This window comes from Ictidomys tridecemlineatus, chromosome 10 (assembly GCF_052094955.1).
Source record: "Ictidomys tridecemlineatus isolate mIctTri1 chromosome 10, mIctTri1.hap1, whole genome shotgun sequence".
NCBI classification, from domain to species: Eukaryota; Metazoa; Chordata; class Mammalia; order Rodentia; family Sciuridae; genus Ictidomys; species Ictidomys tridecemlineatus.
The window spans coordinates 96,187,451-96,201,191 of record NC_135486.1 but is presented as its reverse complement, the minus strand read 5'-3'; the positions used below and the strand labels follow the sequence as shown (position 1 = coordinate 96,201,191).

Sequence of the window (13,741 nt, the reverse complement as noted above, 5' to 3'; positions counted from 1 at the left end):
ATTTTATTTCTACGTGGTACTAAGGATATAACCCAGTGCCTCATGCATGTGAGGCGAGCACACTACCACTTAGCCACAATCCCAGCCATGCAAATTTCTTTTTTTTAAAAATAAAAATGTGTACTTCTCTTGTTTGTGTACCTACAAAGTATTTTATTAGTGTTCTAGATAATAAAGCATGGAAAAAATAAGACAAAAATGCAAGCAACTCATCATAACTTAAGTAAAAATTTTAATTTGAATTACCAGCATAAAATAGTGTATTTAAAAACATGTATTTCTATAAATCATTGGGAAATAACCATTTCAGAATTCACAAAGTTAGCCCTTATTGATAATGACTGTTAGTACTATACAGGAGAATTAGTAATGAAACTGGTACATTATAATACTTCACTACCTCAAAGTATGCAAATTGATACCCTAAATCTTAATCTGTGTCCTCTTTGCTGGTTAGCAGAACTTGTACCTTTCCTAGTCTCCTGCACTATTCTTATTTCTTGGTGTCCTTAATGGGAAATCTTACCACTTTTTTAAAATAATGCATTCTATTTTTCAGAGAAATTTTAGGTTCACAACAAAATTGAAAGATAGAGATTTCTTATATACCTTCTGCCCTGCACATACATAGGCTGCCCCTTATCAACATCTACCATTAGAGTGCTGCATTTGTTACAACTGATAAAGAGATGTCATTATTATCCAAAGACTAGAGTTTACATTAGGGTTCACTCTTGGGGTTGTACAATTTGTGGACTTGGATAAATGTATATGACATGTTATTACTGTTATATTATCATGCAAAATACTTTCACTGCCTTAAAAAATCCTCTGTGCTATGCCTATTCATTCCTCCCTCCCCCAAATTCCTGATCTTTGTATTATCTCCATAGTTGTACCTTCTCTAGAATGTCACAGAGTAGGAATTATATGGTATGTAGACTTTTCAATTATAGAGCATTTACCTAATGTGTATGGATTCTCTGGTCTTGATCATCAGCAATGTCAAACAAACAAAAAGCAAGAATATTTCCAAAGATATTCTGGTACCCAGCTGTCCTTAAAATAAACCACAGATGCCTTAGATTAGCAGTCAAAGTTGTTCCCAGTCCACTTCTTACCATTTATGTTTCCTATATAAACATTCTATGGCTGTCAGGTGAGTCCTTTCATTTGATGTATTCCATCTCTAGTAGTATAGGTTCCTGCCCATCATGCTTGTCTAAATGTTACCCTTCTTTTAAGTTTTGCTTCCTTCACGAATACTTTTCTGGTTGTTCTAAATTTCAGTGACAAATTACAGCCAGATCTTTGGGTCTTTGAGTTATATATCTGTGGATTCAACCAAATGCAGACTGCAAATATTCAGAAAAAATTGCATCTGTACTGAACATGTATAGGTATTTTTCTTACAACCTAACCAATATAGTAAACCAATGAATGACATTGTTACATAGCATTTATATTGTGGTAGGCATTATAAGTAATCTAGACATGTTTAATCATGTGGAAATGCATAAGTTATATGCAAATACTATGCCATTTTACAAAAATAACTGATTTTAGCATACCCAGAGAGTCCTGGAACCAATCCACCTTACTGAGGAATACTGTACTCTTGCTGAATGCTTTTCTGAAGAATTTATCGTCTATATCACTCATTTAGTAGGTAAAATACTACCTTTCTTAATCTGTGCATAAGTGCTTTCTTTCTGCCTAGGAGTGCCTGATAATGGGTGTGCAGTAGAAGTTATTTGAGTGTTTTCCACCCAGCTGTAATGTTCAAGATAGTGATTATATAGGCTGAGAGACATTTCAGACATTGTTCCAAATTCCGAAGGCTAATTTGGGTATTTATATCAAAAACACTTTTTGAGCAACTACTCTAGGTTAGGCACTGTACTAGATGCTGGAGACAAAAAAAAAATGACAATTCTGCTTTAGAGAAGCATACATTTTATTAGGAGAACAGAGAAGTAAACACATAATACTGTGGGATACACACCACAATAAAGTATAGACTATTAGCGGAGCACATAAGAGAAACAAGTAACACTGCCATGGGAATTGTCTGGGGGAAGGAATCCAAAAGATGGGACACAAAGAATGAATAGGAGTTATCCAAGTAAATGTGCCAGAGTATGTATAGAGGAGAAGACAGGAAAAGTACTACAGGCAGAAGGAACAATATACATGAGGTCCTGGAGATAAGCAAAACATGGTTACCTGAAAATATAGAAGTTTAGTTTGGCTGAAATACAGAATGCAAGATACACAATAGTAAGAGATGAGGTTGGAAGGATATCAATATTTACAATAAGCTAACAAATACTTGTAAAGGCAGTGAAGAACCTCTGGATGGATTGAAGAACACAGAATTAGTTAATTAGCATATTAAAATACCAATTTGGCTGCAGTATCATAGTGTGTTCACTGTCATGTTTAAGTTGGCATTTTCGACTTGGGCATGTTCATATGGAGATGTTTTGGCAGTTGTGTGTTGGCCTGAATCTGAGGAGAAAAATCTAGGCCAGAGAAATAATTTAGGAACAAAGAAAATGGGAATAAGTGACCATGTAAATCTAAGAAGACAAAAGGTGACAATGTGTGTAGATTAAGAAGATAAAGACAAGCTAAAACTCAAAGAACAAGAGTGTTTAAATGATGAGCAAGAAAATTGCAAAGAGAGATTAAGGTTGTCTCACTGACATCATTCTACAAGTTTAGGTATGAACTCTACAACATGCATTCAATTAATGTCTTGGGCAGTTATGTATTTAGCACATACCATGTGTCATGGAGTATTCTAGACACTGAGGATGTATGTTTATATATATGAGGATATATATAAACAAAACAAACCAAAAAAAATCCTTGCCCCATAAGACTTCTCTTTGGGGGAAAATTAGACAGTAAACAAAGCACTAGAATATCTATTATTTCAGAGGATCATGTTATGCAGTCAAATAATCCAAAGGAATGCTGAAGGGATTTACAAGTTTTAGTACTGAATAGGGAAGTAACCTCATTAAGAAGGAAACACGTGAGCCAAGATCTGAAGAAGGTGAAGGAGCCATGCAGATACCTAATAAGAGCTTTATAAATTATTTGACAAATTAATTCCTAAATTTTACTTATATTCTTTAATCAAATATCCATTGAGTATGACATTAGCGGAAAATAAGGAAATAAGGGATGAAAACTAAAGTTTATAGAGTGCCTGCCATGTACCAGGCACTTTGTTAGGTATTATATGAAAGATTTGGTACCTTCACTAAGATTTGCAGTGTGGTAGAAGAGACAAGGTTTACATACACAATTCCTGCAGTTATGACGAAGCAGTTTTTACAAGCAAGAACAGTTGGTTTGGAATTGTGCTAGAGATTTATATGTACCTGATCTACACGAAGTCTACAACTCCCTTTCAAGATGAATTAACATGTGAAGGATACTCTTCAATCTAAGAGGTTAAAACTTATTTGCATCTTTCATAGAGGACTTTATTAACTCATTTAGTCTTCATAACAATTCTAAGAAGCAAATAAGAGTAATTATTGTCTCCCTGAGATGGAGAAACAGGCCAAGGTGGCTAAATAACATGACAAAGTGATTATATGGTAGTGTTGGACCTACATTTAAGGTAATCTGCTTCAAAGCGGAATGATTTTCCCACCTCAAAACAGCTGTCATGAGCGACTGCTGCAATAAAAGAAGCTTTGAATACACTCCTGGGACTCAAGTCATCGCCCAATTACACAATCTTAGGAGGGCTATCTCAGGGTTGGGGAGGAGTTCAAGCTTGGTAAGAGAGGTCACACGCGGCTTTCCCCATCTGCGCTTGCGCACGGGAGGAACCTGCTCTCCCAAAAGACGCCTGACTCTCGGCGTGCGCAGACGCAGAGCTACCTCAAGGCGGAACGGGCGTCCCGAGCTTCAGCAACCCAAACACCCGGTTTGAAAAGAAGGTGGCAGCCGTCGAGCGGTGCGCATGCGCAGGCAACCCTCCGCGGTGAAGGGCCAAGAGGCGGACCCGGTGGCCAGCTGGGCTCTGAGCAGAGCAGGGTCAGGATGGACGAGGACGTGTTGACCACTCTGAAGATCCTCATCATCGGCGAGAGTGGGGTAGGCAAGTCCAGGTGAGGCGATGTGCTGGCAGTGACGAGGGCGGTGGGGCACATTCTGCCTCTGCGGCCTCTGTCTCTTGGGCCGTGAAGGGAACGGTAACCGGCGCTGGCCCGGCGGTGGCCGGGCTCGGGCCCTCTTCGCTCGCGCCCTCGTTGTTCTCTCGCGCGCTCCTGCAGCCCCTGCGGCCTCTGCTCCCCGCGCCCCGCCCCGCACCTGCCGGGTTTACGGCCTCGACCAGGCTCAAGTTCTCTGGATAGATGTTCCTCCTGTCGCACCGAGCATAAACAATTCCCAGGGCCGCCAGTTTGCCACCGCGGAGTTCAGGGCGTGGCGGGCGGGCTTGGGCCAGAGTCCAGCAGGGATCGACGCTTCGCCTTGGCCTTGGGGTACAGGCTACCTGTCACCCCCCCCCCCCCACGAGTTGTAACTTTATCACTTTGAAATATCTGTCGGGCTTTCTCTAAATACGTAATGTTCCACACAGGAAGTTTCGTGACGCCTTAGGTCACATTCCTGGCCTATTTTGGCGCAGCCTATTGTCGGGTCTTATTTTAAAAAATATTAGTCGGCTATGAAAGAACCGAACCCATTTGCCTTGTACTTTTGAAAATTTTACTTTAGTATAAGGTTTGAGCGCTTAAGCTGTGGCCACCTTTGAAAATAAGGCGAAATGGTTCCTTCTCTTTTGCCACATCATATGGAGATCAAAGGACGTGTTGTCTTTCCTTTTTAGACTCTTTCTTTAGGGAAAATAATATTCACAAGAGTTGCATATTAGGACAGATGTGGATGTAAGTGGCTGTTGACAGAGGTTTGTGAGTTCATCCAGGTTTTGAACAGAGTTCTCCAGGTGAAGTCAACCTTACCATCTGATTATGATTGTATAGTCTAGGTCTTATTGATCTTTAAACTCCAGGGCCTGTAAGCAATCTCATATTTAGCTGTACTTTCTGATGTACCTTTCTTTCAAATAACTTTTTAAGATTATGAAGTCTTACCTTTCTAGGTACTTAAGGATTTGCAAGCTAATGTAAAAAATCTGAAAATTTGTAAATTTTTTCAAGTTTGACAATACAATCTCTCAGTTCTTCTCATTTAATGTACTTTGTATACTAAAATGCAGAATTTGCACATACCAAGGAGTAGATTAATAAAACACTCTGGGTTAGCATAATTGTGTGTGTGTGTGTAAAGTGTGAACAAAATCATTTTCATGATCACCATCTATTTTTGTACAATTTGAAGGTCAGAAGTTAATATAGTAAACATTATTTTACTAGAAATTGCATAACCTTCTTTCCTTCCTCTTCATTTCCCTTGAGATAGGGCCCTCATTTAAGACATGAATTGCTGTTTTTGAATACAAGAATAGTTGGTTGTCATTTCATGTTATTTAACCCAATATATGATAGGTTGGTACATTAATTTATGATGAGTGGATGGTGAATTAAGTTGTGTATATTTTTTTGTGGAAGGTTAACTGGAGGTACAATGAACTGGAGATAATTAGTTCCCCTTTTAGAATATGGTGTGTTATGTGGATTTATCAATTTTGCTCATTCACTCTAACAATCTTATATATATATAATTCATTTAAAACTTTCTCAGTACTTAATGGTGAGTTGTGAACTATTCACTGCAAAATTTTAACAGTGGTACTCTTCAAAGAAAGAATTGCACCTAGGGACGTAGCTGTTATTTTTATAACTAGATAGACATTCTTGGTCAGTGTGATGTGTTATAGAAAACAATAAATGACTTTAAAGTTGAAGTGAGTGATTTTTAAGGCAAGTTAGTACAAAAACATTTGTCATACATATGCTCATAAAGTGTTGTTCTAACTAGTAATTTGCTTCTGTTTCTTTGTAGAGCTAGATCAAGTGGAAGTGAAATGGCATTGTGTTATTGAGAAATTATTGCCCAACAAAGAATATCTTAATTTGGGCTGGGGTTGTGGCTCAGCTGTAGAGTGCTCACCTATCATGTATGTGGCCCTGGGTTTGATCCTCAGCACCACATAAAAATAAATAAATAAAAGGTATTGTGTCCAACTACAACTAAAAAATAAATATTTAATAAAAAATAAAAAAAACTTAATCTGATTAGTTGATTTCCTTCCAGTTTATTTCATATTGTTAAGAGTGTAAAGACTTTGTGATACCAAGATTGTGAAACTAGTGCTGCTGCTTGTGTAACCTTGTGTGTGATATTTGAACTTTGTAGGTCTTCGCTGGAAAAGTGAAGAGGTTGGGATAGAAACCTCTCAAACACTATCCAAAATTAAATGTACAGTTTAAGATTCTAATTCATGGCTAGGCCTGATAAAGTAAAAATGTAGCAAAGTGTATCAAGAACAGGGAAGAATTTATAGAACCCTTCTGTTATCTAAATTGATATCCTTCCTAGAGTTAAGAATATATTTTGGGCTACCACTGTACCCTGGCAAAGATCTGACTTACACTCAGTTTGGATTTGTTGCTTTATACCATACCAATTCCCTATCATGATAATGGGATAATGATTTTCTTAATTTTTTAAATACAAACAGGCTGATAAAACTAACTTATGCTTTAGTAGTTATTTAAGAGCAGATTGATTAATTTTGTAAATTTTGGGCTTTTTAAAGAAAGGCTTAGATTTATTATTTTATTTATTTGGTATTTCAGATTGAACCCAAGAGCAGTTAACCACTAAGCCACATCTCCAGCCCTTTTTATTTTTTATTTTGAGACAAGGTCTCCTTGAGTTCTTTTCTTTTTTAATATTTAGTTTTTAGTTGTAATTGGACACGATACCTTTATTTTATTTATTTTTATGTGGTGCTGAGGATTGAACCTAGGCCTTGCACATGCTAGGTGAATGCTCTGCCACTGAGCCACAATCCCAGCCCTCTCCCTGAGTTCTTTAGGGCCTTGCTGAATTGCTAAGGCTGACCTTAAATTTACAATCCTCCTGCCTCAGCCTCTTGAGTCACTGGGATAACAGACATGCCTGGTTATAGATTTTATTTTTGAACAACTTTTAATAATTGACCCTTCTGCCTCATATTAAGTAAAATAAAGCTGGGAGACGTAAAATCTTAGCATACCCTTCTAATCTGATGTCTTGTTTTTATCTCTTCCTTTCTGATTTCTTTACCATTTCCAAGTTTAGTTTTTCCCTCTCTCCTCATAACCATATAATAATGGCTGTTAACTCCTTCTGTTGATTTTTCTTCCTTTTTTCCCCTGGCATTAACTTTTCAGAATATTTTTTTCATTCCTTTTTTTTTTAAAGCCTTCATTAGTCCAAAATGCTTATTTAGTTTCATACAACCTAAGGAATATTTGCCAGAATATACCTACTCTGCCTGTCACTGATCTTTCTCCCTTCCTTTTTACCATATCTTTTCTTTGCACATGGATAATAGTTATACTTCTTGTTACAAAATAGTATGCTTTTATAGTTTCTTCTTTTTACTTGAGTACAGAATAGATACCCAACAGATTTTTAAAGTTATTTCATTTCATTTCAAGAAACTTGATTTTCACCCCCTTCATCCATGAAAGCTATCATTTTCTTAGAAGGGCATGCCAGTACAAATTTTTCTTTAAGTTGACAACAGCAAAAACAAAAAACACCTTTTTGTATTTGAGGAACTGTGGAGGGGAACATAGGGTATACATTTATGAGTAAGCTGCTTTGTTCTTGGGATTTTTAAAATTGCCTTTTCAATAATTTAATTTCTTCTGATATTTCTTCCCTGAGGTAGTATTACCAGAGCTGTCCTACATCAGCTCTTCTTATCTGCGTCTAATAACTTGTGACAAAATATAACTGTGATGAACACATTTGTCGTATGATTAGAAATAAAAGCTGAATTCCTAATCTGTCTCTTTAATTCTCTTTTAGCCTGCTCTTGAGGTTCACAGATGATACTTTTGATCCAGAACTTGCAGCAACAATAGGTAAGCCTAAGTTTAAAAATTTAGAAGGATTTTTTTTTAATTTTTAAAATTGTTGTTTTGTCTAAATCCCCCTATCCTCTTCTTGCCACCCCACTGCTTCCCTGTGTGTTGCAATTTTATTTGTCTTTTAAGACTTAACTTAGATTAATTAAAACAAATAAAAAATAAAAAAAACAAGACTTAAATTTGGTGTCATTAACTCCAAAGTCTTTTCTACATCTCACCCAGCAAAAACAACTTCTTTATCTTTTACCCATGCCATTTTGTTGATGTTACTAATGTGATTATCTATACATGTTTCATTCCTATAACTATGGATTTCTTTTAATTTGTTAGCGTGCGCAATAATTTGAGTATTATATAGCAGATACTGTCCTAAGAGGTGGGGCTTTAATGGTGAATAATACATATTTGGTCAATTTTATAGTTTTAACATTTACTGCAGTGATTGGTATATATTCTGAACTCCCTCATTTATTGATAATATCTATTAAAGATTACTAGGAGCAATGATAACAAAATGCTTTTTTTTTTTTTTTGGTACTGGGGATTGAACTCAGGGGCACTTGACCACTGAGCCACATCCTCAGCCCTGTTTTGTGTTTTATTTAGACACAGGGTCTTACTAGGTTGCTTAGGGTCTTGCTTTTGCTGAGGCTGGTTTTGAACATGTGAGTCCTCCTGCTTCAGCCTCTTGAGCCACTGAGATTATAGTAATGCACCACTGTGCCTGGCAGCCCCAACTGCTTTTTAAAAATAAATTTTAGATTGCCTGAAAGTGGTTTATTACGCTAGCATATAATAATATTTGAGAAAATAGAAGTAAATATTTTAATATCACATGTTTGGAAAGTAGACAACATATAAAGCCATTAGGAGACATTTTGGAATAGTTGAAAGATTGTTCAACTGGGTTAGATCTGTACAGTTGTCATGGTTTCTTCTTGAACGAGGTGTGATCTTGAGCAAGTCATTTAACACTTGGATCTTTTCATCTGTAAGTTGAGAGGTTTTGGTGAGAGATACATTTTTCTTCCAATTCTAAATGACTATAGTATTATTTATTGTCAGGGAAAAGAAAAAGTTTCTTTCAACTGGCTTTATTTGTTTTTATTTATTATGAAATAATTTCAGACTTAGAAATAAGTTCTAGTAAATAGTAAAGAATGCTTATATATTCTAATCAAATTCCCCCAAATTTAATATTTATTACATTTGTTTTATTGTTTTCTATTTAAATAGTGTTCTTTTTTAGTGAATTGTTTGAGAATAAGTTGCAGACATGTTTTTAATCTGAATACCTTAATGCTTATTTCCTAAATGAGCTTGGATATAATTCTCCTGTCTACAGACAGGTTCATTAATTGTCTGATTAATATTCTGTATAACAAAAGAAAAACAATTTTTTTGGTCTAGGATCCTATCTAGGGTCAAGCATTCAATTTAGTTGTCAGTTCTCTTCAGTCTCTTTTAATTGTAATGGCTTTCAGTTTGTCTTTCCATAGCCTTGACAGTTTTGAAAATTATAAATCTTTGTATGATGTCCCTCAATTTGTGCTTTTGAGTGTATCTTCATGGTTAGATTCTAGCCATGTATTTTTGGTATGAATTTCACAAAACCTTCTCCACACATTATGTCAGGAGCAAACCATATTTATTTGTCCCATTAGAATGCAACTTTGTTCACATAGGATGATATATAATTATTATTTTTAAAGAGAGATGGAGAGAGAGAGAGATTGAGAGAGAGAGAGATTGAGAGAGAGAAAGAGAGAGAATCTTTTTTTGTAGATGGACATAACACAATGCCTTTATTTTTATGTGGTGCTGAGAATCGAACCCATGTCCCGGTGTGCTAGGCTGGCGCTCTACCACTGAGCCACAATCCCAGCCCTGTGATATATTATTTTCCACTGTGAAGTTAATATTTTCCCTTTATAACTAATAGATTTCTTATGGAGATATTTTTTGAAACTGTATAGACAGACATTCTGATTCTTACACTCTTTACACTCTTATTTTAGTATCTATTGATAATTCTTACCTGCAACAGGTTATAAGGACAATACATGATCCTGTCAGCCCAGCTCTGGTTGTCAAATGATTTTTCAAATGCCCTCGTTCTGTTTATATTTCTTACTTAAAATTCTATAACAAAGAGCTCTTCTTTTTTTATTTTTTTCAATATGAATTCATAGTGCCTCTAAACTTTTAGTAAAAATGAGATATTACTCAGCTTTTGTATAGCAATGATATTTATAGATTAAGAAAGGTAATTATTTAAAACACTAATAATTCAATATCCATTTTAATTTGGTTTTGTGCTTTTTGCTCCTCTAAAAAGTTACTTAGTAGCAAAACTTATTTTTTTTTTTTTTGAGAGGATGGCTGGTAATGTATAATGTGGAGTAGAGGAATAGTAATTGGTAGAAAAATAAACTTGCTTAAAGTTCAGATTTTACTGAAGGAATAGGCCTATATATAATATGAAGGTATCTTCATTTCCATCTCAAATGAAACATGGAGAGTTGCAGAATGATAGATCATAGGTTGTTCACATTACTTTGTTTTCTGTAGAAACAAATACTAAGATTATAGCATGCTGATGACAATGTAAGTAATTTGTTCCCCAGATAGGTCCTGAGTCTTTTTTTTTTTTTTGAGACTGTCATTTATAATGGAACCACATAGCATATAATCTTTTGAGACATATTTCTTTTATTTTGCTTAATGGTATTTAATGGTGGGGCTTCAACCAGGTTGTTGGAAATAATTTATTTCCTTTTGTTTCAGCTGAGTTTAATTCCATTGTATGAATGTCCCACTTGGGTTTTATCCATTCACCTATTGTAGAACATTTACGTTTTCCTAGGTTTGGTAATTGTGAATAGACCTATTGTAAACATTCATGTACAGGATTTTATATGAATATTAATTTTTTATAGTACCTATTCACCAGGGGGATTGCTGAGTCATATGGTATATGTATATTTAACTTTGGAAAACAGTTTGGCTGTATTTTTATAAAGTAATTATATCAATTTGCATTCCCGTGAGGAGCTTATGAGAATTCCTGTTCTTCCACATCCCTCATTTACATTTAGTATGAGCAGCCTTTTAAATTTTAGCCATTCAAATAGCTGTGAGTTGTGGTTTAATGTGCATTTCTCTAATGACTAATAATGTTGAGGATCTTTTTATGTTCTTATTTGCTGTTGTATATATTTATTTTTTTTGTGTGAAGTGTCTGTTTAAGTCTTTCGTTAGTTTTTAAATTGGGTTTATTTCTTATTTTTGAGTTTAGAGAATTCTTCATATATCCTGCATAAAAGTCCCTTATTAGATATTCTGTGTGCTTTGCAAAATTTTTCCTCCCAGTCTTTGACTTGTCTTCATTTTTGTTACAGTATATTTCTAAGTACATGTTTTTTTTATTTCAATGAAATTCAGTTTATCAGTTTTTCAATGTTGTAGCTTTTGCCAAGCAGAAGGTTGCAATGATTTTTCTCTGTTCTAGAAGTTTTACAGTTTAGGTTTTATTTTAAGGATAATTTTTTTTACTGTTTTTTAAATTTTTATGTTTATGTGATAGTGGAATGCACTACAACTTTTATTACACATATAGAGCACAATTTTTCATATCTCTAGTTGTATACACAGTATATTCACACCAATTTGTGTCTTCATGCATGTACTTTGGATAATAATGATCATCACATTCCACCATCATTAATAACCCCATGCCCTCTCCTTTTCCCTCCCACCCCTCTGCCCTATCTAGAGTTCGTCTATTCCTTCCATGTTCCCTCTCCCTATCCCACTATGAATCAGACTGCCTATATCAAAGAAAACATTTGGCATTTGGGTTTTTTTGGATAGGCTAACTTCACTTAGCATTATCTTCTCTGACTCCATCCATTTACCTGCAAATGCCATGATTTTATTCTCTTTTATTGCTGAGTAAAATTCCATTGTGTATAAATGCCACATTTTTTTTACCCATTCATCTATTGAAGGGCATCTAGGTTGATTCCACAGTACAGCTATTGTGAATTGTGATGCTATAAACATTGGTGTGACTGTGTCCCTGTAGTATGCTGTTTTTAAATCCTTTGGGTATAGATCGAAGAGAGGGATACCTGGGTCAAATGGTGGTTCCATTCCCAATTTTCCATACTGCTTTCCATATTGGCTTTACCGATTTGCAGTCCTACCAGCAATGTACGAGTGTACCTTCTTCCCCACAGCCTCACCAACACTTATTGTTGTTTGTATGCATAATAGCTGCCACTCTGACTGGAGTGAGATGAAATCTTAGAGTGGTTTTGATTGCATTTCTCTAAATGCTAGCAATGATGAACATTTTTTCATATATTTGTTGATTGATCACATGTCATCTTCTGAGAAGTGTCTGTTCAGATCCTTGGCCCATTTATTGATGAGGTTATTTGGGTTTTTTTGATGCTTAGCTTTTTGAGTTCTTTATATACCCTAGAGATTAGTGCTCTGTCTGATGTGTGAGGAGTAAAGATTTGCTCCCAAGATATAGGCTTTCTACTCACCTCACAGATTGTTTCTTTTGCTGAGAAGAGACTTTTTAGTTTGAGTCCATCCCATTTATTGATTCTTGATTTTAATTCTTGCGCCACAGAAGTCTTATTAAGGAAATTGGGGCCTAATCCCACGTGATGGAGATTAGAGCCTACTTTTTCTTCTATTAGATGCAGGGTCTCTGGTTTTATTCCCAAGTCCTCAATCCATTTTGAGTTGAGTTTTGTGCATGATGAGAGATAGGGGTTTAATTTCAGCTTGTTGCATGTGGATTTTCAGTTTTCCTAGCACCATTTGTTGAAGAGTCTGTCTTTGCTCCAATGCATGTTTTTGGCACCTTTGTCTAATATAAGATAATTGTAATTTTGTGGGTTAGTCTCTGTGTCCTTTATTCTGTACCATTGGTCTACCCATCTGTTTTGGTCTACTATTACTCTGTAGTATAGTTTAAGGTCTGGTATAGTGATGCCACCTGCTTCACTCTTCCTGCTAAGGATTGCTTTAGTTATTCTAGGTATCTTATTTTTCCAGATGAATTTCATGATTGCTTTCTCTATTTCCATGAGAAATGTCATTGGAATTTTTATCAGAATTGCATTAAATCTGTTTAGTGCTTTTGGAAGTATGGTCATTTGATAATATTAATTCTGCCTATCCAACAGCAAGATAGATCTTTCCATCTTCTAAGGTCTTCTTTGACTTCTTCTTTAGGGTTCTGTAATTTTCATTATGTAGATCTTTCACCTCTTCCATTAAGTTGATTCCCAAGTATTTTTTTTTTTAGGCTATTGTAAATGGGGTAGTTTTCCTTGTTTACCCAATGCATGGAGTTCATTCCTTAAAAGAGGAAAAAAGTCAACAAATAAATGACTTGAGATAATTAAAATAACAGCTGAAATCAGTGAAATTGATTGAAACAAAAGAAACAATTGAAAAAATTGACAGATCAAAAAGTTAGTTTTATGAAAAAATAAATAAAATTGACAGACATTTAGCCATGCTAACGAAGAGAAGGAGAGAGAAAACTCAAATTACTAACATACGTGATGAAAAAGGAAATATCACAACAGACACTACAGAAATACATAAGATAATTAGAAATTATTTTGAAAACTTGT

General features: G+C 35.3%; 1 protein-coding gene across 1 annotated transcript in view; it reads left to right on the top strand.

The window, feature by feature from the left end:
* The first annotated feature begins 3,881 nt into the window (after positions 1 to 3,881).
* The window catches only part of Rab18 (RAB18, member RAS oncogene family), a 33,130-nt gene continuing 23,270 nt past the window's right edge, over positions 3,882 to 13,741 (top strand). Inside the window, exons 1-2 of the mRNA XM_005334280.5 lie at positions 3,882 to 4,136; positions 8,017 to 8,072. Of these exons, the coding sequence (XP_005334337.1) occupies positions 4,069 to 4,136; positions 8,017 to 8,072 (124 nt within the window). The 5' untranslated portion in view covers positions 3,882 to 4,068. The remainder of the gene's footprint in view (positions 4,137 to 8,016; positions 8,073 to 13,741) is intronic.